The following is a 21602-nucleotide window of genomic DNA, read 5'->3' as shown; positions in this document are numbered from 1 at the left end:
GAACTGTGTCCGCGGACTGCCGGTAGGCACCTGAACGTCCGTAGAATGGCTTCTCGTGCCAACCTCGTCCAGACAGGTTGGTCTCTCCCAGGACGATGGTTGCTCCAACGAACGACACGCTCCGTCGAATACGCGATTCACGTCGACGTTCACCTTGAAGGTTTTACCTCGCGGTACCACCTCCTCGGTCTCTCCATCGTGAAATGTACTCGTTATCGTCGTCGCTGTCGTCGTCGTCGTCGTCGTCGTCGTCGTCGTCATCGCCGTCGCCGTCGTTGTCGTTGTCGTCACAGCCACTGCGTCTGGCTCGTGCGAGACACCAGCGTTGTTGCCGCAGTCGTCCTCCAGCTGGTCGGCAGCCTCTGGCACCGCTTCCAAAAGTCCCGAACGATCGAGTCGTAGGGACGCGATGGTGCGCGCGGCCACGTCCTCTGCGCCTGCGAACACACGAGAGCGCGGACATATCGTCGTGTCGGTCTCGGCAATCTCCAGCAATCCAGACTTGCCGATTCTTCGGACCGTTACCGGGGCCGAAACACCGTCCAGGTCGCGATCGTACGATGTCAGCTCGTGACGACTCGTCGCGTAATAATCGTCCACGGGTAACAACGGCGCGTCGACATCGTAAAGCGACTTGCGATGCGCGAAGTGATGCGACGACGACGACGACGACGACGACGATGATAATGACGACGACGACGGCGGCGGCAGCGGCGGCGGCGGCGGCAGTGGTGGTGGCGGCGGCGGCGGCGGTAGCGAGTGCATCGAAAGACGCGAAGTCACGGTCGACGGTGACGCGGGCGGCCTCGTCGGCAGCGGCGCAACGGACAGATTCTCAAGGACGATCTCCATACGATGATGATGCCGATGACGATGATAATGGTGTTGCTGGTGCTGCGGCGTCATCGTATGACAAACGGGGGCCTGCTGCTATAGCCAAGTAGTGCGCGTGTTTCCGGCTCGTGAGCCGGTAGGTAGGTCTCAAACGATTATCTCCCTGATGATTCTACGACCGCGGCTATTGGGCGTGGAGTAGCCTGACTCCAGGCTTTCGTCGTACGACAGGCTGACCTGTTGCGGTGGCTTAGTGTCCTCGTCGTAATTTTCCTGGTACGGTAATCCGGACACGTCGTAAGGTGAGTCTGTCGAACACACAACGGACGATTAGTATGATAATGCTAGGTCCCGGCAACTTGTGCGACGGGGGAGGAGGATACGTGGGCGGTTCAGCAGCGAGAGAATTATTACTTGGGCGAACGAATAGATCACGGAGAATCGTGAGGCTGCACGGAAAGGACAAAAGGACAAAGTGCAAAGTCGAATGAACCCAACTCTGGCCGAAGAAAATGCGTCGTCTCGCGATCGAAGAATCACCTGGAGCTGAATTTAGCCCGTGTAAAGTGGAAAATCTGTTTCCTCCGACCGACATTCGGTCATCCAATCTGACCAGTCTTCTTTCTCCGTGGTAGCGCAATAAAATCAGGTATAAAAGAGAGAAAAAAAAATGCGAAGATGAAGAGGATAAAGAGGACGAAGCGCGAAAGGGCGAGAACGCTGGCGCCAAAAGCTCATCCTCAAAATTCCTGCGGATTCTCGCCAGAGTCGGCCAGAAAGGAACAATGGAACAGGACGGGGGCAAGGTATACATACAGCCAGGTATATTCCGCGGAAACGAGCCTCTTCGCGAGGGTAGGGAACAAGAGCAACCCTGGCGGGAGCGGCACGCGCGCGAGGAAGATCGATGTAACGTACGAGATATAATCTATAACGTTGCAGCAGCCTGGCACGCACGGTGGTAATATAGGGGACTGTCATTAGAAGGCCAGGCTGCTCCGGACGGACAAGGGAGTCACGTGAAACGATCGTAAGGCCAACACTGACCGACGTGTTTCTGAGACTTGACGACGGTGGCGAAGGGCTCCGTGCAGAACTGCTGCCGGCTCAGATTATGGCTCTCCCTGTAATCCTCCCGCTGCGGCAGATAATGAGGGTGCGTGGGGTAATCGGACTCCGTTGTGCCGTAGCCGGTGAGATCGTAAGGCTGGCTGACGCCGTTCGCTGCCGCCGACTTCATTTGCCATATGGAGTCCTGCGAGTTCACGGAACCGCCGTTGTTGGAGTTGGAGTAACTGTTGTCCATGTAGCCCATGTTCACGCCTACGGGTGGAAAAAGAAAATGAAGAAGAAAGAGGCCGCGGTGCGCACGTGGACTGCCGCGCGAGCGCGCGAGAGAACTGTTCCGCCCGGAGAATGCATCTTTTACCGTTGATATTGTGATTTGGCTGGTGATAACCGTAGCCCGGTTGCGAGTACGCGGGAGTCTTGGAATCCTCCATAGCCAGAGCATGGTCCAAGCTGTGCTCCAGAGCTTTGTTCTCGGCGTAATACGGCGGTGGTGGTTGTGTTTGTTGGCCGTTGCCCGCCACGAGGCTCGGTCGGACGCTGCAGCACAAAGTAAACGAGGTAAGTTTCAACTTCAAGTGCCCGTCCGTATCCGCGAGCGCGATACGTGTCGCTCGATTCAAGCGCGCGCAATGTCTCACAGCGCGCGATAACTCTCGACGAGGTGGACTTACGTGTTCGAGTCCATCTCGTAATCCTTCGCTTTCGTCGCGTGTTTCCGCCGGCATCGGCAGAACAGCAGCAGCAAGGCCGCAAATAGCAGGAAAACCGCTCCGCTCACTATCAACGCGATCAGAGTCGGCATCGTGAGAGCGCCGGATTGCGCGATGTAAGACGGCCCGACTGCGAACAGGAACGAAAGAGATTGGGGTTTGCGAACTGGCGAAAAACAGCCAGCGACGACGAAAATATCGTCCGAAATATCGATCCATCTCTCGGAGTCTCTTAAACTGACGTCCGAGAGACTTCTTACTTCAAGAGCAAGTGTTGCTTTAGGAACTATGAGCAAGATTATAACACAGGGAAATCACGTCGCAACAATTCACGTCCGATGACGAAACGTTCGTCGGATGAACGTTGTTGTTACTTTCCAGAAAATATCGGCTTATTAATTATTCGAGACTTTTGCTGATCTGACTTGTAAGCTGCGGAAAAAGGAAAATGTCAAGCAAGCACACTGTCCATAAGCGAAATTGGATTAATTTGCATTCCAATTTGCGATTTCTAAGAAAAAAGAAAAAAAAAAATCGCGCAGCGATGCATTTTCTATTTTTGTCCTTTCTTTTTTTTTTTTTTTTTCTACGGACGCTGAAGAGGTGTACGGAAAAGGAAGAAGAAAAGAATAAAAGTCAAAGGAACAGCAGACAGCATAGAGCGCTCCGGAAACGGCGCGCGTCGACCTAGTCGGTAATTGTAACGCCGCCGATCGATCTTACTCCCGGCTTGGGACTACGTAAGCAATATTACTTTGCTCGACAAGGTGCGCACATTGAGTCACACACACAGGGGTCAGAACTTACTTTCAGCCTCCGCGTACTCGCCGCACTTCTGCCGGTCGGCTTTGAGGCAGAGCCGAACTTGCAGCCGAGGCTCGGTGTCGGGCGCCTCGGGATCGTCCAATATTCCCTCCCTTTGAGTAGGCGCGCTCCCGAGAACCTCGAGAGGCCACTCGTCGACGATACGCCACGCGATGTCCGCGCCTCCGTCGAATTTCTCGATGGACGCCACCAGAGCCAAGCACGTGGCACCCACGTTGATGGCGAGGGTGCTGCTCTCGGGATCGTAGCTCACCCTCAACGGCGTGGGTATCTTGGCGACCGCGGTGGTCGCGGTCACCTCCTCGGAATAGTCGGAGTGATTCTTCGTGTTGTAGACCTTCACCTTGAAGGTGTAGGTCTGATGTTGCTCGAGATTCGTCACGTTGCACGGGTTCGACTGGCGACAGTCGAGCTCGAGCCATTGACCGGCTGGCCCCCGCGGTGGCGCGCAATCCGGCGCGACTATCTCGTCGCCGCCGGCGACTCTTCTGTACGAGACGAAGTACTTGGTGATGGGTAGACCGCCGTCGAAGCCCAATTCCCACAGTAAGGCGACATGCGTGGGCCCGATGTCCATGGCAGTGATGTTGGTTGGTCTATCCGGCGCGCCCTTCGGCTGCAGCCTGATGTGAGACGTGACGCTGCCTTGAGCGTTCACGACGCGGCAGTTGTAGTCGCCGTAATCGGACTCGCGAATGTTGTTTATCCTGAGGTAGGACATGTAGACGTCGTAATTGTCGTTTGTGGACGAGATCTCGTAGTGGCCGTCGCTCGAGGAGCCTTGGAGGGTCGCGGCGTTGTTACCGTAGCTCCACTGGAACTCGGGCTTCGGCCACGCCTGGACCTTGCAGACCACCTCGGCGTTCTCCCGCAGATTGTAGGCCACCTTACCGTGCTGATGGAGTATTATCGGCTCGTGCTCCACCTTGAGCATCATCGTGGACTCGACTTTCTTCACCTCGTTCACGAAGACGCAGGTGTACTTGCCGCGATCGCCCGCCACGATCTCGTCGGTCTGCGGACGAGCGTGACCCAAAAAGCTCAGCGTGGAATTTACGGTTATTACGCTACCGTGGCCCTCCGACGCCGTCGTAATTACTTTGTAGAGCCTCTCGTCGGCCGTTAATTCTTGATCGTCCTTCAGCCAGCGCACGCTAGGCCGTGGTTTGCCCTGCGCTACGCAGGATACCTGGAACGACGACTCGCCGACTCTGCGATAAAGCGCAGAGGAGAAGACGTTACATTATTAGGAGCTTACCCGCGCGAGGAAGATAAATCTTATTCTAGCCGCTATTCGCGAGGAGGCTTTATTCCACAGACACGGCAAGAGCAAGAACCGAGAGAGGGTGGTGGTGAAGAACTCTCGCTTCTTCGCCAAGGGGCAGTGAGAGAATTGACGAATTGACTGTGTTACTATTACGACACGGAACAACTTGCAACAAGATATTATAAAATCACGGTATTATAAAACGATATTGATGAGAGAGAGAGAGAGAGAGAGAGAGAGAGAGAGAGAGAGGGAGAGAGAGGGAGAGAGAGAGAGAGAGAAAACGATACGAAGCGAGCGAAAGTAGCTTGTAGAAATTTACTTTTCGAAGAACATTTGATATAATCTGGTTATTTCTCGAATACAGCAGCTCTGCCAGCTGCTGGCCGGACGGACTTGTCTATACTCACTTCCTCGTGATGTGGGGCTGCAGCTTGGTGAGTATCTTTGGCGGTTGGTGAACAGTGAGATTGACGGACGCAGCCTCGCCTATGCCGATCTCGTTGATCGCGTAGCACTTGTAAGTGCCCTCGCTGCCGAGGTGCACCGAGTCGATCTCGTACCTCGAGGAGCCGGCCGGTGTCGGTATCAAGACCGTGCCGCCGTCGCCCTCCTTCCACCATTTGTATTGCGGCTCCGGGTAACCGGCCGGGTTGGCCATGCACGCGAGAGTGACCCGCGAGCCCTCGATGGCGACCGGCGAGTCCGGCGTCACCCTGGCCGGGCCGGGCTTGTGTCGCACTCGCACGGTCACGCTGGCGGAGGCCGTGTGATTCCTGCGCTCCCCGCCGGTGGGGTAGATCGTGTTGACAGCGCGGCACGTGTAGTTGCCGGTGTGATCCGCCGTGACCCGGCTCAGTCGCAGGATCAGGCCCGACTGCCGAAACTCCGGTCGGCCCTCGCGCAGCCACTCGATCACCGACGGCTGCGGATTCGCGGACACGTTGCAGTGTACGGTCACGCTGTCCTCCACGTCGGTCACCCTGACCGGGTCGCCCTCGATCGACACCGTGGGCGGGTAGAGCACGTCCAGAAACAGGGACGCCTCGCCGCGCTCGCTCAGATTGTTGTCCGCCTGACACGTGTACCTGCCGGCGTCCTGTAGCGTGACCTTCGATATCAAGTGCTGGAAGTTGGTGTTGGTGAAGGTGCCGTCTCGTGTCCAACGCACGCTCGTGACCGGCGGCTTCGAGTCCACGTGGCACATCATGATCGCGGTGCCGTTCACCTCGACCTTCATCGGGTTCTCCGGGCCGACGGTGACGCGGGGGAAGTACTCGACGTCGAGCGTCACCGACGCTTCCAGCATTTCACCCTGCTCCATCGCCCGGTTCCACACCAAGCAGCGGAAAGTCGCTCTGTCGTCCTCCTGCGTCGGCTGCATCAGCAGCGTCTTGCCGATGTGCAGGATCGTGTTGTTGTTGCCGCGGTACCATCTCACCTCCGGCTCGGGACTGCCGCCGTACGTGTTGCACTGCAGCTCGAGCCGCTTACCCTCGATTACGCGCGACGTCGACAGCGATATCGACGGCGGACCCGGCCGCCGCAGCACCGTCAGTATGATGAACTTGCGGTACAGATCGTCGCCGGTGCTGGTCACCTTCATCCGGCACTCGTACTTGCCGTTGTCGCGCTCGTACGACACGTTCTTGATCTGCAGGTCGTAGCGACCCTGCGACAGGTTCATGAACACCTTGTAGTTCGGCGACAACGCACGGTCGTCGATCGCCGCGTTGTCGATGTTGTGTTTCGTGCGGACGAGCCAGTAGCACGTGACGTTCTGCCACGGCGACGGGAATCGGCACTGCAGCTGCAGCTTCGTGCCCTCGTGCGTGTCTATCTCCTGGGTCTCCTCGGACGCCTCGTCCGCGGCTCTCACCAGGGCTGAAGCAGAAAGAGAACAGAACAGAGTTGAAGACGCCGTGATCTGACGGGAGACGAGTATAAAAACGCGACACGTTGCCGCCCTTGCGAACAAAGAAATAAGTCCCCCCCCCGCACGTTGTTCAGCCACACATTGTGTGTCTACTTGAGCGCTTTAATATGCGTATTAGGTATTCCAAGTATCTTGTTATTCCCGCCGATGTCGAGTGGTGACCAGTAGTCAGTCAGTGACAACGCGCGATCGAACCCGCTTCGTGGCGTCACGGTGACCCGATAACCCGATGACCCTACGGGGAAGAAATCGACCGCGAGAGGAACGACGCTCGATGGCCAACAATCGATCGGCTTCTCTCTCCCACCGCCTCCCCCCCCCTCTCTCTCTCTCTCTCTCTCTCTCTCACTCACTCACTCTTTCTCTCTCCCCATCTTTTTCGTCCGGCTCTTATATACTTTTGCCGCGCGGCGTACACGCGTTTTCCATTAAGCCGGGAATAAATTCGCGGCGCGCAGTGCGTCGCGCGGCGAGGTAAGCTGCGTGGGCGAGAGCGATAATGCGATACAAATTACCTGTCGGGAGTCAACCTAGTTTTAGGTTCAGCGACTCCGCGCGCGCACCGCCGCGCCAGGGCCTGCCTCTCTCTCTCTCTCCCTCCGTTTCGCAGCCTTCTGCACAATTAACGCCAAGCTGCTGCCGGCGCCTCGCGCGCACCGTCTCGCACACCGTTGACAATGCCGATTGTCGCGCGGCGAGAGCAACGCGCGCGCGCGCGCGTTCCTAGCGTGATTAACGCAAGTGGGGAATAATACGTCGGCATTTAGCGAGGCGAAAGGCGTCGGACGTTGGCGCCCCCGTGTTCGCGCATTTACGAAATAATGAACACGCGAAAACGCGCTGTTCGTTGCCGGTTCTCTCTCGCACACAGGCTTGCCGCCGTAGCGTGAATTCCTGTCTTTACGCGGAAGCAGCAGCAACAGCGCGCGGTACCGTTAGAGAGACGGCAGTGTCCAGAACGCGACGACTCGCGGAGGATGGTTTACCCTTGCTTTCTCGTCGTCGTCGTCGTCGTAAACTCTGTCCAATTAAAGCGCCGCCAACGACGCCGATTTAAGTTATAAACAATTAATTTCGGAGAAAGAGACGAAGAGCAAAACCCGAGGAAATTATACGAACCCCGAGTAAATAAATCGTATTGCGTGACTCGGGCGGGCGCTTCGTATTATAATGGTGGGGGCGATCATTTTTCATGTCTTTATGTAAATGTTAGGTAAAATTGTTGTGCTTGCTTCGATAATAAAACCATACCATACTAAACTCGTACGGGTTCTCGTGTCTCTATTTTTTTTTGTGAGAAATTCGGTGCACCTCTCTCGTAAAAATATTTGCTACGGACAAGTCTACTGTACATAGGAACGACCAATCCGCGCACATACGTTTCGATATACTTGCTACGTTTCGCGTGCAAAAGTCACGGTGAACGATGTGACGGTCATAAATGCGTGGCGTTTCGAAAGCGGATAATCGGGAAGGGAGCAATTCTCTCTTCGCAAGTGTGTATTTAAACGTACGTTCGCGTTGCAGCACATCTGCTGCTTTGTCTTAATGTAACACGTGCTTCGCGAGCACAATTCTCGCTCGCGGATTACAATTCGATCGGTAGCGTCGTTAAAGGGAATGTACAAAAATAAAAAAATACTACATCACGTTCTAACGTTATTTTTACGTCTCGCTACGAACGCTGCAAACAACATGTCATTCCCGCCCACTTCTGCGTCGTATCGCAGCGCAGCGCGGCGTTCGTTTAGCAGATGTAGAAAAAAATTTCGCACGAATTTTATATAATTTTTCATGTAAATCAACAGATGTGCCCATAGAGAGAGGTACAGTTTTAATTAAAAATTATAATTTCGTGATCGAGAATGGGAATATTGACGTGGGGTAAAAGAAGGAGCGTTGCGCCAAAAATAATTTGTCCTGCTTTCAGTTATAATTATCTCGACCGACAGAAGAATCATTTCATTGAACATTTCTCGATACTTCAAATCGCTCTCGACTCTTCAAATCAAATTGCGTCATTCCCTGCACGAGCCGACATTCAGCATTTTATAAAGAGATCGTTTCTAAATTAGTCGACGATTTTGTAATTGGGCGCGCGCGCAGCGCGCAATGTATTTTCAATATGTTTTTGCATTAACGACGCGGAGGGAGAAAGACAGAAGATCTAAAGTGTAATTCCCGTGCGTCATCTCCATAGAGAGCCTCGTTATTATAAAGATCGATTTCCGCGCGGCACGGCCGGGGCATCGTGGCATTTCACTATCGCAGCGCAACATCGAATGTCGACACAAATCACCACGAAAATCGAATATCACAGTGCGCGGTGACGTTGAAAACTAATAGTTCCGCACTGTCGTGACCACGAATGTCGCAATATTTATCATCGGCCCTCGCCACTGCTTAACGCTAACCAAAGTTAAGCAAACTTTGGCTTCTACGCTCACGAGTTTATGATGACGCGATTATGATGCGACTTAAAAAAAGGAAAAAAAAAAAGGGAGCAAAGAGGGGAGAGGGAGAAAAGACAAAAACAAAATATTCAAAGTCAAAGAACGGGCGGCGGCGGCGGCGGGTGAGGCGCAAATGTAGTCTGTTCGACTGCAGACCCGCAGAGACTCGTAGCGGCGCTCAACAATGAAGCTCATGACGTATGCGTGTAGCAGAGCACAGCGTACGCCGCGCGCGCGCGTCACGGTTCCGTATATTCAAATAAGGGAGACCCTATGAACCAGTTGCGTTCGTCTGCACGTCGCCGCGCGCGCTGTCGGATCTAGCTTGCCTCGCCATTCAGAGGCCGGGATTCTCACAGATCTGCCGTGAACAAGCGGTGTGCCCCGCACGCGGTGTGCTGATGATACATGGGCGGCATTAGGCGAGAGGAAAAAAGACGGAAATATTCATTTTTCCGGAAAATGGAAAAATAACGAGACTTGATCGAAATGTGGCGACCTATCGATGACTTTTTAATGAAGCGGCCGATACGTCCAGATCAGGGATATCCAAACGCCCGACAAATTTCTCGAAAAAATCCACCTCGGCGTGTGCTCGCTCGCTCGCTCGATCGATCGATTGGTCGGCTCGATGCTCGAGAGACTCGAAGAAGCGGGACTTCGCATCCCGTCTGTTAAGTACCGTTTGTGAACTATCATACACAACACATGCGCGCACCGCGTGCTATTGGTCACGAGGCGCTATCGAATGGTCGCGGAGCGGCCAGGTTTTTCGCGGCGAACGTAACTCCTCATTGGGTCGCGTAACGGTAAAGCCACCGCTCGGTCAACGCTATTGAGGTACGTCCTCCTCTTCCGCTGCGAGAGCCATTTTGTTCGAAAATGTCGGCGAGAACGGTTCTCCCAGTCTCACTCACGGCTCTCTTTCGTACTCTCTGTCGTACTTGTACTCGCGCGCGCGCGCGCGCGCGAGACAGGTTTATCTCGCTCCTTCCCGATTTATCCGAGTCTACGACTCGTTTGATTGTTCGTCCGTCCGTTCGTTCGTTCGTTCATTCATTCATCTGTCCGTCCCATCCGATCGTTCGTATTCGTCCAATTCGACGAATCCGCCGCCGGCGTATATCCATTCGTTGCAATGCGCATTGTCCTATTATTTTCCTCGAGCAATCTTCATCCGCTCCGTTTCGACGGGACATTTCTTCCTTGGCCCTTTTACCAGCTGACGTCCGCGACCAGCTCGGCCCGGCCGAGCGGTGATGCCGATTCCCGATTCGCGGCTCGGCCCGAGAACATCCCATTACGATATTAACATTTCTGCGCGCGAATAAGTCCCAGCGGCTCGCGATTTTGGCAACGACGACGCGGTGGTGATCGAAGGGAAATCTCGCAAGACGGCCGAGTGCGTACCAAAGTGGTACGCGATTAAAAAGAACAGATTCTCTCCGCAGTCTCTTCGAGCCTTCACCGAGAATCTATAGAAACCTATCGGAATCTATCGAATCACACTAATTAAAGCATAAATGAAAGATGTGTGTGCACGAATGCGCTCACGAATGAGCGACAAAATTGATTGGAAAAGCATTGACGCGCACGGAAATTTGAACAGCTGAAATTACGCGAGAGAACGCGATCGGAGAGATTATTATTTATTATATTTTATTAGGTTGAACATGCGAGCTTGCGCTTTTCTCTCGCACCGTTCCACGCCGACGCTTTGCCAAGTTGTTCGACAAATTTCGTCTCTGCGAGATCGTCGCGTATCCAGCTTCTCTTTAAGCGTCCCGTCAATCACAATCGTTGCTGCAATTTGTAATAAAGCGCCTTCTCAGAGCGAGCGGGCGAGAGAGAGAGAGAGAGAGAGAGAGAGAGAGAGAGAGAGAGCAAGAGAGAATTTAAACCGTTATACTGCTTTGCTCAACGAGTGAATTATACTGCCTTGCAAAATCAACTTTCCTCGCTAGGTTATTTCGCTCTGTTCTACATTTCCATCAAAGGGACTCTTACTTTTGCTTAAATCCATTTCTAAGCGAGTTTCGCCGAGTCGAAAGCACGCTCGGCTCTGTTCGCAACGCCGCCGCGCCGTTTGCGTGCGCGCTGTGCATTGCGTGAGCGATTTTTTTCGTCTGCGCGCGCGATACGAGATACGGTCGTTTAGTCGTCAAAAACGGCACATTAATCTTTACCGTGCCGCGGATCGGCGCGCCTAACGAGCGGGGGCACAATTCCACGGTGACGCGCGCACGGAGATATCGCGTAAAATCGCGGCATTTTTCATATCCTTCATTGTCAATCGCCCATAATCCCCGCGGTATCGTATTCCTACATCTGCGCGTAACGCAACGAGATAGGACGTAGTTAATTCGAGCAAGTTCTGCTCTTACGTCACGATTATGCGTATCATGCGGAGAGAAAGAGAGGGAGGGGGAGGAAGGGAGAGAGAGAGAGAGAGAGAGAGAGAGAGAACGAGGGTGGGTAAAATCTGTCCTCCGATGCCAACCCCTATAATATATATCTTATTGTCCTCTCCTTCTACCCTTCTTCATTCTTTCTTCGTTCCGCCTCAACGGAATCACCTTTCTCTTTCTCGTTACCATCCCTTTGTAGTCTTATTCCGTGGCTTTCCGCCTTTTTGTCAATTGCGTGATGGCGGATCTAAATTAAGGTTCTTTCCATCCCCGCCGCGCCGCGCCGCGCTTGCTTCCTTCCTTCTGAAACTTTCTCCCGTAATGAATGTTCAACGACGAGGAACGGTCGCACGTTAAATCTCGATTCGCATAACAGCTCGTTCGCCCGCTCGTCTAGCTGCCGTCGAAATTGTACGAACATTCCTGTCTCCACGAGTACAGGTCGACCTTATATCTTGTTGTATCTGTGTCTGCCCTGTTAACGCGCCATGTACTTTCCTACACGCTACTTCGCGTATTCATCCCCGAGTATATGCGTGCAATGCGCACTACATCTTTATTTCTGCATTACGGGTCGCGCGAATGTAAAAATATAGTCCCGGTATCGCCGCGGATCTTGTGGTAGCGTCGACTGCATCGTCCGACGAGAGGGGACCAAAGTTATATATATATATATATATATATATATATATACAGTCTGTAAAGTAAGAGCGTGCGCGGAATAAATGGCAATTGGCTTCAAATATCGTCCTAGTTTTTTTGTGAGCCGATAGATGAAATCTTTGTCGCGAATGCTTTGTCACAAAAGATTCAGTTGGCGTCGAACTCTAACCTGAGAAACACGTTAACCGCCATGAGTGCCGTATACGCAACGCGCTACGAGGCTGCGTTCCTTTGTTCCCACCCCAAAGGACCCCAAAGAACAAAAATGTCATATGCAGTGGCTGCTAAATACGTGGGAAAGTCAAAATCGTTCGTCGTTAAGTGGGTTCAGCAATATAAGAAGATCAAAAATGTCGATGACTTGCCAGAAGGTGGCGCTCGATAGGCAAAGATAGACGCCGAATATGGAAAAAGAAATTGTGAATTTGTTTAAGCGGAAGCCGACCTTAATGCTTAAAATTTATGAGAAGTGTTTGTTCAGCCGACTGCTGAACGATGCTTCATAAAAAAAAACCGAGGACTGGATCTTACAGGAAGACAACGAGCCAAAACACCGGAGCGAGCTTTGCACCGAGTGGGAAGAGCAGTCTGGCATCGTCACTCTTGATTGGCCATCGCAGTCGCCAGATGCAAATCCCATTGAAAATGTGTGGGCATATCTCAAGCACAAGCTTCGAGGAAAAAGAGTGTGCACTTTGAAGCAGCTGACACGACAAATTCGTCTCATTTGGAGGTCTTTACCGAACGAATACGCGGTCAACTTAGTGAAAAGTATGCCTCGGCAGATGCCAGGCAATTATCAATGCCGGTGGTGACTGGACTCATTATTAATGGTACAGCATTTTTCTTCTCATGGAGTACAACAAATCCATGTACTTAAAAATCATTAAAAGTAAATTTTTCTACACATTAACCCGTGCACGCTCTTACTTTACAGACTGTATATATATATATATATATATATATATATATATATAATTATACAGTATGTATGATATGTATACTGTATAACAATAGCGGTTACGCGCCCTTGCAGCGTCGAACCGCTACAAAACGAACGAAAAAAGCAGCGTTTGAATTTTATTCAAATTCAATCACGGGACGCCAGCAACGGCTGGATTATTTTATTATTATAGTTGAGTTGTTAAGGCGAGACGGCGGAGACGGCAGCAGCAGCAGCAGCAGCAGCAGCAGCGGCAGTAGTAGAACTAGTAATAGTAGAAACGCACAGCCGGAACCGCTGTCATAATGCGTCATTTCGCGTAACCGCGGCGCAGATTCTGCGCGACACAGAATTCGCCGAGTATTGCAAACAATTTGCGTGACGCGCGCGCGCGGCAGCGGCGAATAACAAACTTTCGACAAATTAATGGCCCGATAGACGCGGGGCTGTATCCCGGTAATCGATATTTATGGCCGCGTGCGCCGGCACAAATGAACAAAGCCGGCCCGCGTATATCACCTGGGAACTGCGAGTAATTAAGACAAGGCATAACGCGCATAACGAATAATTCGCGAGACGCGACGTTTCGACATGCGACGGCTTTACGACGGTTACTGCTCTCGCCGGGTTATAGCTACGACACGCAGAACGCATATTTTGCCGGGAATACTACATGTGGACGCATTGACGCGCTCGCTCAATGCGACAAGAAAGATTGAGAACAAGGAAGAACGACGCGAGTCCGCGCGCGCTATTTCCACATCTCATGTCCCACGCCTTGTCAATTTGAATGCAAATTCACGAGAGAGAGAGAGAGAGAGAGAGAGAGAGAGAGAGAGAGAGAGAGAGAGAGAGAGAGAGAGAGAGAGAGAGAGAGAGAGAGAGAGAGAGAGCCGCGAGAGCGACAAATTATCGCGCATTCGACGAGTCTTGTCTCGAGGATCCGCACGTTAAGAAAACAAACACTCGAGACCTACGAGACAGCCTGTATTAGCGCGGCTATAACGAGATTACGCGCAATACAGACTTGCGTAAATACGGCTTACTCATGCAGGTAACAATCGTACCGATCTCTCGCGTACGTGTTCGATCGCGCACACCGCCCCGTCTCGACTGCGCCAATTACGAAACTGTTAATACTGCATAATGCAAGATGTGTGCGGCAACATACGTGCCATACACGTAATGAGTTCTCTGGCTTTTCTCTCCTCTCCTTCTTTTTCTTTTCTTTCGGCGTACTCGCTCGAGGAAATTACTTTCGTTCACGGGGAAAGAACGATGACGGGACAGAAAGGAATTGCGGTAGATAAAATTTAAATTCGCAATACACACACAAACACACACACACACACACAGTTAGGGAATTGATAAGGAAACGCGATAAGAGCGCTTGGGTTGTAGCTATTATTCAAAGAATTCGTAATCCCTCAACCTCAATGAAACGATCTTTTCGTTCATTTTACCCCTCGCGCGCAACGAGCGATATTTAGCGCGAAATTAATTAACCTCTTTTTTAATTTTCTGCGAGTTTCGCCGACAGGGATCGATTTTTTCAAATGACTTTCAATGTTTTTAATTTAATTTAGCTAGATGGGAATACGTGCAGCGCGCGTTACTTTGAAACGAGATCGCGCGGGATATGCAGATCCGATTCCGACTATCCTGGTCGTAGAAATATCTCGCTGCTCTCGATTACTACCACATCGCCGCGTGAGCTTTCAAGATGTGTGTTACGTCGTGTTTAAGGCTCGATATTCTCGGCGGCACTTTGTGCAATATTAAGAGAATACGGGATTAGCCAATTGGTGTAAAGTAAAAGCAGTCGTGAACATCGCGATCGACCGTCGATGCATCGTCGTCGTCGTCGTCGTCGTCGTCGTCGTCGTCGTCGTCGTCGTCGTCGTCGTCGCGAGCTCAGCGGGCAGAGCAATTTCGACGTTGAAGGCAATTTCTGCGACGTGTTACTTTGCCGGACTACGAAAAAGTTGCAGAAATCATTATCTCGTGGCAGGCGATAAAGGGAACAATCTACAAGAACGGCGCGAATAGAACTTCGGACAACGGACGTTTACGTGACTTACAGCGATCTTATGAACGTTATCCGCGAGCCAGTGCGAAAAGAAAGAAGGCGAGCTTAATATCTTTCGTATTTAACTTGGAATGCAACGCGAGAGAGGTGGTTCGTTTGTTGAGCTTTATAATTTTCCAAGTCGCTTCGTACTTTGGCCGCTTGTGCAAAACGTTTTTGTCGAAGATCAAACATTCGCTTCGCTCCTCATCGATGTGTTTCTTTGTCTTCTCTCTCTCTCTCTCTCTCTCTCTCTCTCGATATTAACTTCTCGCCGACCTTACCGACTTGGGAATTTCTCCGGACGACGAATAGAATCGCACACGCCGCGTATGAGCAGCGTGAAATTCCCCGCGGTAATTAAATAAGAATCCGCGCTTTTGTGCACTCTTATTCGCCGTTAAATCGCAACAGAGAGAGAGAGAGAGAGAGAGAGAGAGAGAGAGAGGACGCACTTCACTTGTTAACGGAAACCGTTTCGCGTTCAAAATTCGCCTGCGTCGCGTAGGAAGTGAAATTCAACACGTTGTCGAAGGAATGCCACGTGGTGTCGTGTTGCAAACGCAATCCAACCGTGATTTACTGTCGCTCGGTTAAAACCGAGGCAACATGTTGAAGCATTTCCTGCGTCGAGTGTTGTTGCGTTAGGGGCACGATCAGCCGTAGGAAACCACGGAAAAGACACGCTCCGCGAAATAGCCAATTCAAATTATACCATCGCTAAGTGCGATCGGACTGCGCGACGTCGGAGCGTCTGCACGTGCGACTTCGCGTGCATCGACATCGGTAGCCAATAAAAAAATGAAAGCAAATGGAAGAACAGGATGCTAAGAAATAAATCCTATTCGCGATGCCGATAATTAAACAAAGTACCGATAAATGGTCCGTTATATCACGTTAGACGACCGACAACTTTATCAACAAACACGTAGAGATGTATATTACGAATTAACTCTCGCTCGTTTTGTTATTCTCGGCGTCACACATTTTTGCCATTTCACCGTATATCGTATATATTAGAGCTGATGATTTGGACCGGGTAATGAATTACCCGGTCTACCCGAATACCCGCTCACTATCTGAAATATGTTGAAAATACCCGGGTATTACCCGCTCGTATTACCCGTACTTTTATTATTCGTGTTTGTTTAAATTATCTGCCTACTTCATGTCCAAACTTCTGACCGTCTCGATGACATACGTTAATTTAATATCGTAATCAGATATAACCTGCATTTAATAACTGCGTTTGCTGTTAATTATGTCGCGTCCAAAAAGTTGGGTATGGGAATATGCTGTTCCGTCAGAAGATAGAATGCAGGCGGAATGTAAAGTGTGCGGCCTCACTCTAAATTACGTGTATTTCGCAACGACTTCGTTTTATGGATGTGATTATCCATTCTCTGAGTCCGATCGCGTCATTTCTTCTGACAATATTTTATTACATAGACACTCGAGTAATACGGATAATATGGATATTCAAATAACATAGATGATGCGAGTAATATGGATAATACGAGTAATACGGGTAATACGGGTAATACCCGGGTATTTCCCGTGAATTTCGAATAGTGAGAGGGTACCCGGTTACCCGGGTATCATCAGCTCTAGTATATATACCGTACCGAGAAGACTTTGGACGAATTTCCTCCCCGGACTCGAGGAGACCTCTCTCTCTCTCTCTCTCTCTCTCTCTCTCTCTCTCTCTCTCTCTCTCTCTCTCTCTCTCTCTCTCTCTCTCTCTCTCTCTCGCTGAAATTCCTTCCGTTCTCTTTTGCCCTCCTTTTGTCTTTTTTCACATCGTTGATGGAGGATTACATAAATCGCCGTAGAGGTTCCCCCCGGCGATGTCCCCAGCGCGTTTCGATTTCGCCCGTTCGGCGGTAGCGTATATCGCGCGCGACGACTTTTAAGTACCTCGACTCTTTCCGAATCTATCTCTGCAATGGCTCCGCCATCTGGAAACGCGCGAGCACAGTCTCGAAATCCAGCTCAGTGCGGTCCCGCGCACACGCACTTGTGTTGCATTAAATCACGCGAGAAATAGACGAAGGGGTAGACCGCACGAGTTCTGTCTTTCGCACGGCGGGCAAACACGGGGGGAGTGGGGGAGGGAGGAGACTATGCAGCAGAGAGCCGCGCATTCGGAAAATGAGCACGTCGCGCGGTCGTCGGTCGCATTGCGCAAGTGTTCTCGCAACGCTCGTTCGGCGAACGCCGCGCCGCGGATCCAATTAAATGCGACGCGAACACAGGTGAACCGGTGCGATGTATGACGATGACGGTACGTCCTCCTCCTCCTTCTCACCGGGATACGTGCCCTCTCTCTCTCTCTCTCTCTCTCCTCCCTGCAGCCCGCGAACGAACAGCCCCGAAGATACGGCGACGCGTTCGGATGTATCGCGCTTAATGTTAACTAAGGAAGTGCGACGGACGCGCGGTGAGTGATGTACGATCGCGGCGTTGTGTTTTACGGACACAGATTTACGGTATCGGTGGACAAAGGATCGGGATGGAAGACGACGAGTACGAGGAGAACGAGACTGCGCCGCCGCCGCCGCCATCGTCGTCTCGGCGCGGCGGCGGCGGCGGCGGCGGCGGCGACGGCAAGATGAGAGCAAGAAGAGAGAAGGACACCCCTCGACGCAACTCGCCGCTGGCTCTCCCGTTACCCGCGACGAGACAAAGGCGAGCGTTCTCTCTGTCTCTGTCTCTCTCTCTCTCTCTCTCTCCCCTCTCTCTTTGGCTTCGCCAGATGTCGACGCGACCGTTCGTTTGTCACCTTGCACGTAACCGACATAATCTGCATATGTCTTTTTTTGTCCGCAATGACAATAGGTGTTTTCGATTTCACAGCTCAAGTTTTTCTCCTTTTTCTTCTTTTCTCCAACCTATTTCATAAATCAACGACGTGATCACCGATGTGGACGCGCGTCAATTGCGTCCTCCTGACGTGACGACAATGTGGCATATTTGAATTCATCGCGGATTGATCTCTGAAAATATCTCCTTCTTTCTTCCTTCTTTTTCTGCGACACAATAACGCGACGTATATATATATATAATCTCTTGCTAATGATCAATGTACGAGCATGCATCTACCGTTTCATTCTATTTACAATATGCGAGCGAGCGCGCGCGCGCGCGCGCGTGCCGAAATTCTCTCTACGAGAATCGCAGCGCTGTCGAAATTTCGGGTTCTCGCGCGGTGCACAGCGAAGTTACTGCGAAATTCTCGCAGTCATTTCTCGCACCGATGGAAGCCACCGCGCGTCGAGCTGCCGGCTACGCTGAATTTTCCGCTAGGAATATTATTCTCGCCTGCGGGCCACCGGCTCAACCAGCGCGACACCAACCTACCTACCTACCTACCTACCTACCTACCTACCTACCTCTAACCACCTACCTCTAGAAGCGCAAACACAATGAACGATCGACGACGACGGCGATGGCGACGACGGTGTCGACAATTCGGAGGAAGGGGACGAGACACTTTTGAATACACCGCCGGATGTCTGAAATATATCTGCGCAAAGTGTCTCGGAATGCGTGTTTGAATAAGCGGACCGGCACGGTGTGACGAGTCCGCACGAGTCCGGGAGAAACAAAATTAACGTTATCGTCGGTGAATCACACAGAATGAAGAATCGTGAGATCGATCTTCGTCGTCGATTGTTCACGCACGCCTAGAAAATTATCGTCCGTGAATTATCTGTCACAACAAAATGTTAATCGTATCGCATGAGCTCGTTGCATTAATTGCATTAAATCATTATCGGGTATTAGAGCGCGCGGATGCGCGCTCGTCGGAAAGGCGAGAGAAGAGAGACGGGGTGGGTGAAGGTGGGTAACCGCTAACCAAAAATGTATACACTAATTCCATAATGCTCTCGGTTATTAGGTAATAATTCCCAACGGTAATAAGCAATAATGCACTATCAAATTAACATTAATTATCGTAGTTTTCAAGGCATTTCTACGGTACGCGCGCACGCGTGTGAGTTTCGACAAGAGACGCACGCTGGTCGAATAAATAATATTCCAGGCGCAACCTGACGGTGGCTCTTTACGATCGATTGCATTACCCTGTTCGCGCGACTCTCCAGTCCTATCGACGAGGTCACGACGTCGTACTTGCGAAACGGCGCGAGCTAATATTGTCAGCGGAGATTTTGGCGAACGTTCTCTCCATTTCGAGCGAAACCGCTTCATCGTATCGCGAGAAAGATAGATAGACAGGTAGAGACAGGGAGGGAGCTTTTTTCTCGATGTAACTTGCAATTTATAGTTTTCATAATTATCGACGAGGCTCGTGCTGTCTCTCTCTCTCCCTCCCTCCCTCCCTCCCTTCCTTCCTCGCCCCTCTCTCTTTCAAGAACGGGGGGAATCGACGACTCCATCGTCGAAATTAGTTTGTCGAAAGCGCGCGGCGCGGCTTTTGCGGAATGTAACCGCGCGCGGGCGCACCGCGCGACACTCTGTAAACCTCATTAACGCGCGATAGTTTTGTCGGAACTGATACACCGACGATAAATCGTGGCGGGGGTCTGGGCAACGTTGCGGTAATCCCGGCGAAGCGAGGAAAGTCGAGGGCGCGCGGGGCGCGGATCTCGATCGCCGGGCGATTATGCCCCGACGGGGTTTAAGCTCGTTTACGTACGCACGCGGTGATAAGCGATTGCCCGCCCCGGCTCGGGCACGGCAATTTTTTTGCATTAATATGCCCGCTAATGAATGCACGCGATATATACTTTTTTATCCGACAGACGTAGCGTCGCATGCGGCACGCGACGGATTTTAGTGGCGCAGGCCGCCTCGAACGCACCCATATGGACGTAATGTGTGTAGTATGCGTGCCTGCACGCGCGCGCGCGCGCGCGCGTGTGTGTACGTATATATAGTGCGCGAACGCGCGATCCGCACCAGATTAATACCGCTCGCCGTTCCTGTGTCCTTACATTTCGGCGGTTTATGCGGTCGTCTATAAATTAGTTCGCCACGGTATCCGACCGGTGACCACGGCCGATACGGGCCGATCGTTAACGATTAGGGTTAATACTCGCGAGCTGCCGGATCATCTGATATGACGTCTACTGTGCATGCCTCGCCTCGTATGGTACATCCGAAATTTTTTCCTCTCTTTTTTTCCTTTCGATCCTCCTCCTCTGAAATATTACACACCGGCGAAACTCGAAAGTTTGGTGTAAAAATTCCCTTTTCATCTTTCTCTTCGCGAAATTACACCAAGAGGCGACTGAGCGATAAAGTAATTGGATTTTACCTGAGGTTCCCTCTCGTACATTTTTCCTGCGTTTCGCCGCAGAGCCGGAGAGAGAGAAAAGGATGAGAGAGAGAGAGAGAGACGCGGGGAAAAATAAGACAGCTTATTTGTGTGTCAATAACCAGAATGTCGGACGGTTAACGTAAGATTATTTGTCAGAAACAACACGTTAACTGATGTGAACAGCATCGTATGCTATGTACGCATGCGTGTGCGCGCGCGCCTGCGAGTATGTGTGTGGCTTGAGGTAGTTGTACAATGATAATTAAATAACAAGAAAATGCTCGCACGAATGCTCTCGGATGCGGCTCTCGAATGCGGCGGCGAATACGTGGTACGCGATGCAGGACGCGTGTCGCAACATCCTGCAATATTAATCGCGGTACGTGCCGATCGGCCTCTAATGCAAGGCCAAAGAGCCGCGAAACGAGTACGAACGAACGAACGAACGAACGAACGAACGAACGAACGAACGAACGAACGAACGAACGAACGAGCGAGCGAGCGAGCGAGCGAGCGAGCCAACACACTCGCGACACACATATCAATACACGTGGAAGATGTATTATTCGTCGTTGTTATCGACGACCATCGGCAGAAATCGTCGTTCGTACATCCGAGTTGTTTGAGATCGAATTCACCTTGGAGATCCGTAAACAGCGGAGAATCGTTTGTTATTCCGCATTCGAGCTTTCGATGCTAACGAAACATGTTTTCTTTCTCCTTCTCTCCTTTATCGCCGATCTACACGGATATCATCGCGGCGCGGTGCGCGAGATCTCGCGACGATTATTTCTCCGCGTCGACAGACATTTTCGCGAGAATTACGCGTGCACACAGATTTGCTGCTCGCTCAGAGCTGTCGTACTTACATTTTACTATACAGAGTACACACAAGTATGTCTTTCTTTACCCGAGAGATGATGCACAAAGTCGAACGAGACACGGGCGAGAGGAGAGGAGAGAGAGAGAGAGAGAGAGAGAGAGAATATCGAAATTCTCGTTTGCAGTTTGCGGCAGCGTCTTCCGCGCGCGCTGCTTGTTATCTCGCCGCAATGTGACTCGCCGCGCGCGCCTTTAGGTGCTCCCTCGCGCGGAAAATATATAGGAAATTTCCTCGTACGACTATCGTCTTGTAAGATA

General features: G+C 51.5%; 1 protein-coding gene across 2 annotated transcripts in view; it reads right to left on the bottom strand.

Annotated features, from left to right (window-relative positions):
* Positions 1 to 936: 936 nt before the first annotated feature.
* The window catches only part of ed (hemicentin protein echinoid), a 159253-nt gene continuing 138587 nt past the window's right edge, over positions 937 to 21602 (bottom strand). For both annotated transcript variants that reach the window (XM_025302513.1, XM_011150120.3), the window contains exons 2-7: positions 5118 to 6591; positions 3423 to 4651; positions 2577 to 2745; positions 2264 to 2442; positions 1882 to 2157; positions 937 to 1142 (exon numbers count right to left, since the gene is read on the bottom strand). In XM_025302513.1, coding sequence (XP_025158298.1) covers positions 982 to 1142; positions 1882 to 2157; positions 2264 to 2442; positions 2577 to 2745; positions 3423 to 4651; positions 5118 to 6394 — 3291 coding nt within the window. In that variant the 5' untranslated portion in view covers positions 6395 to 6591 and the 3' untranslated portion in view covers positions 937 to 981. The remainder of the gene's footprint in view (positions 1143 to 1881; positions 2158 to 2263; positions 2443 to 2576; positions 2746 to 3422; positions 4652 to 5117; positions 6592 to 21602) is intronic.

The sequence above is a fragment of the Harpegnathos saltator genome, unplaced genomic scaffold, assembly GCF_003227715.2.
Source record: "Harpegnathos saltator strain DR-91 unplaced genomic scaffold, Hsal_v8.6 scaffold498, whole genome shotgun sequence".
Lineage (NCBI taxonomy): Eukaryota > Metazoa > Arthropoda > Insecta > Hymenoptera > Formicidae > Harpegnathos > Harpegnathos saltator.
Note: the sequence above shows the minus strand (reverse complement) of the source record. Positions and strands in the feature narration are given on the sequence as shown.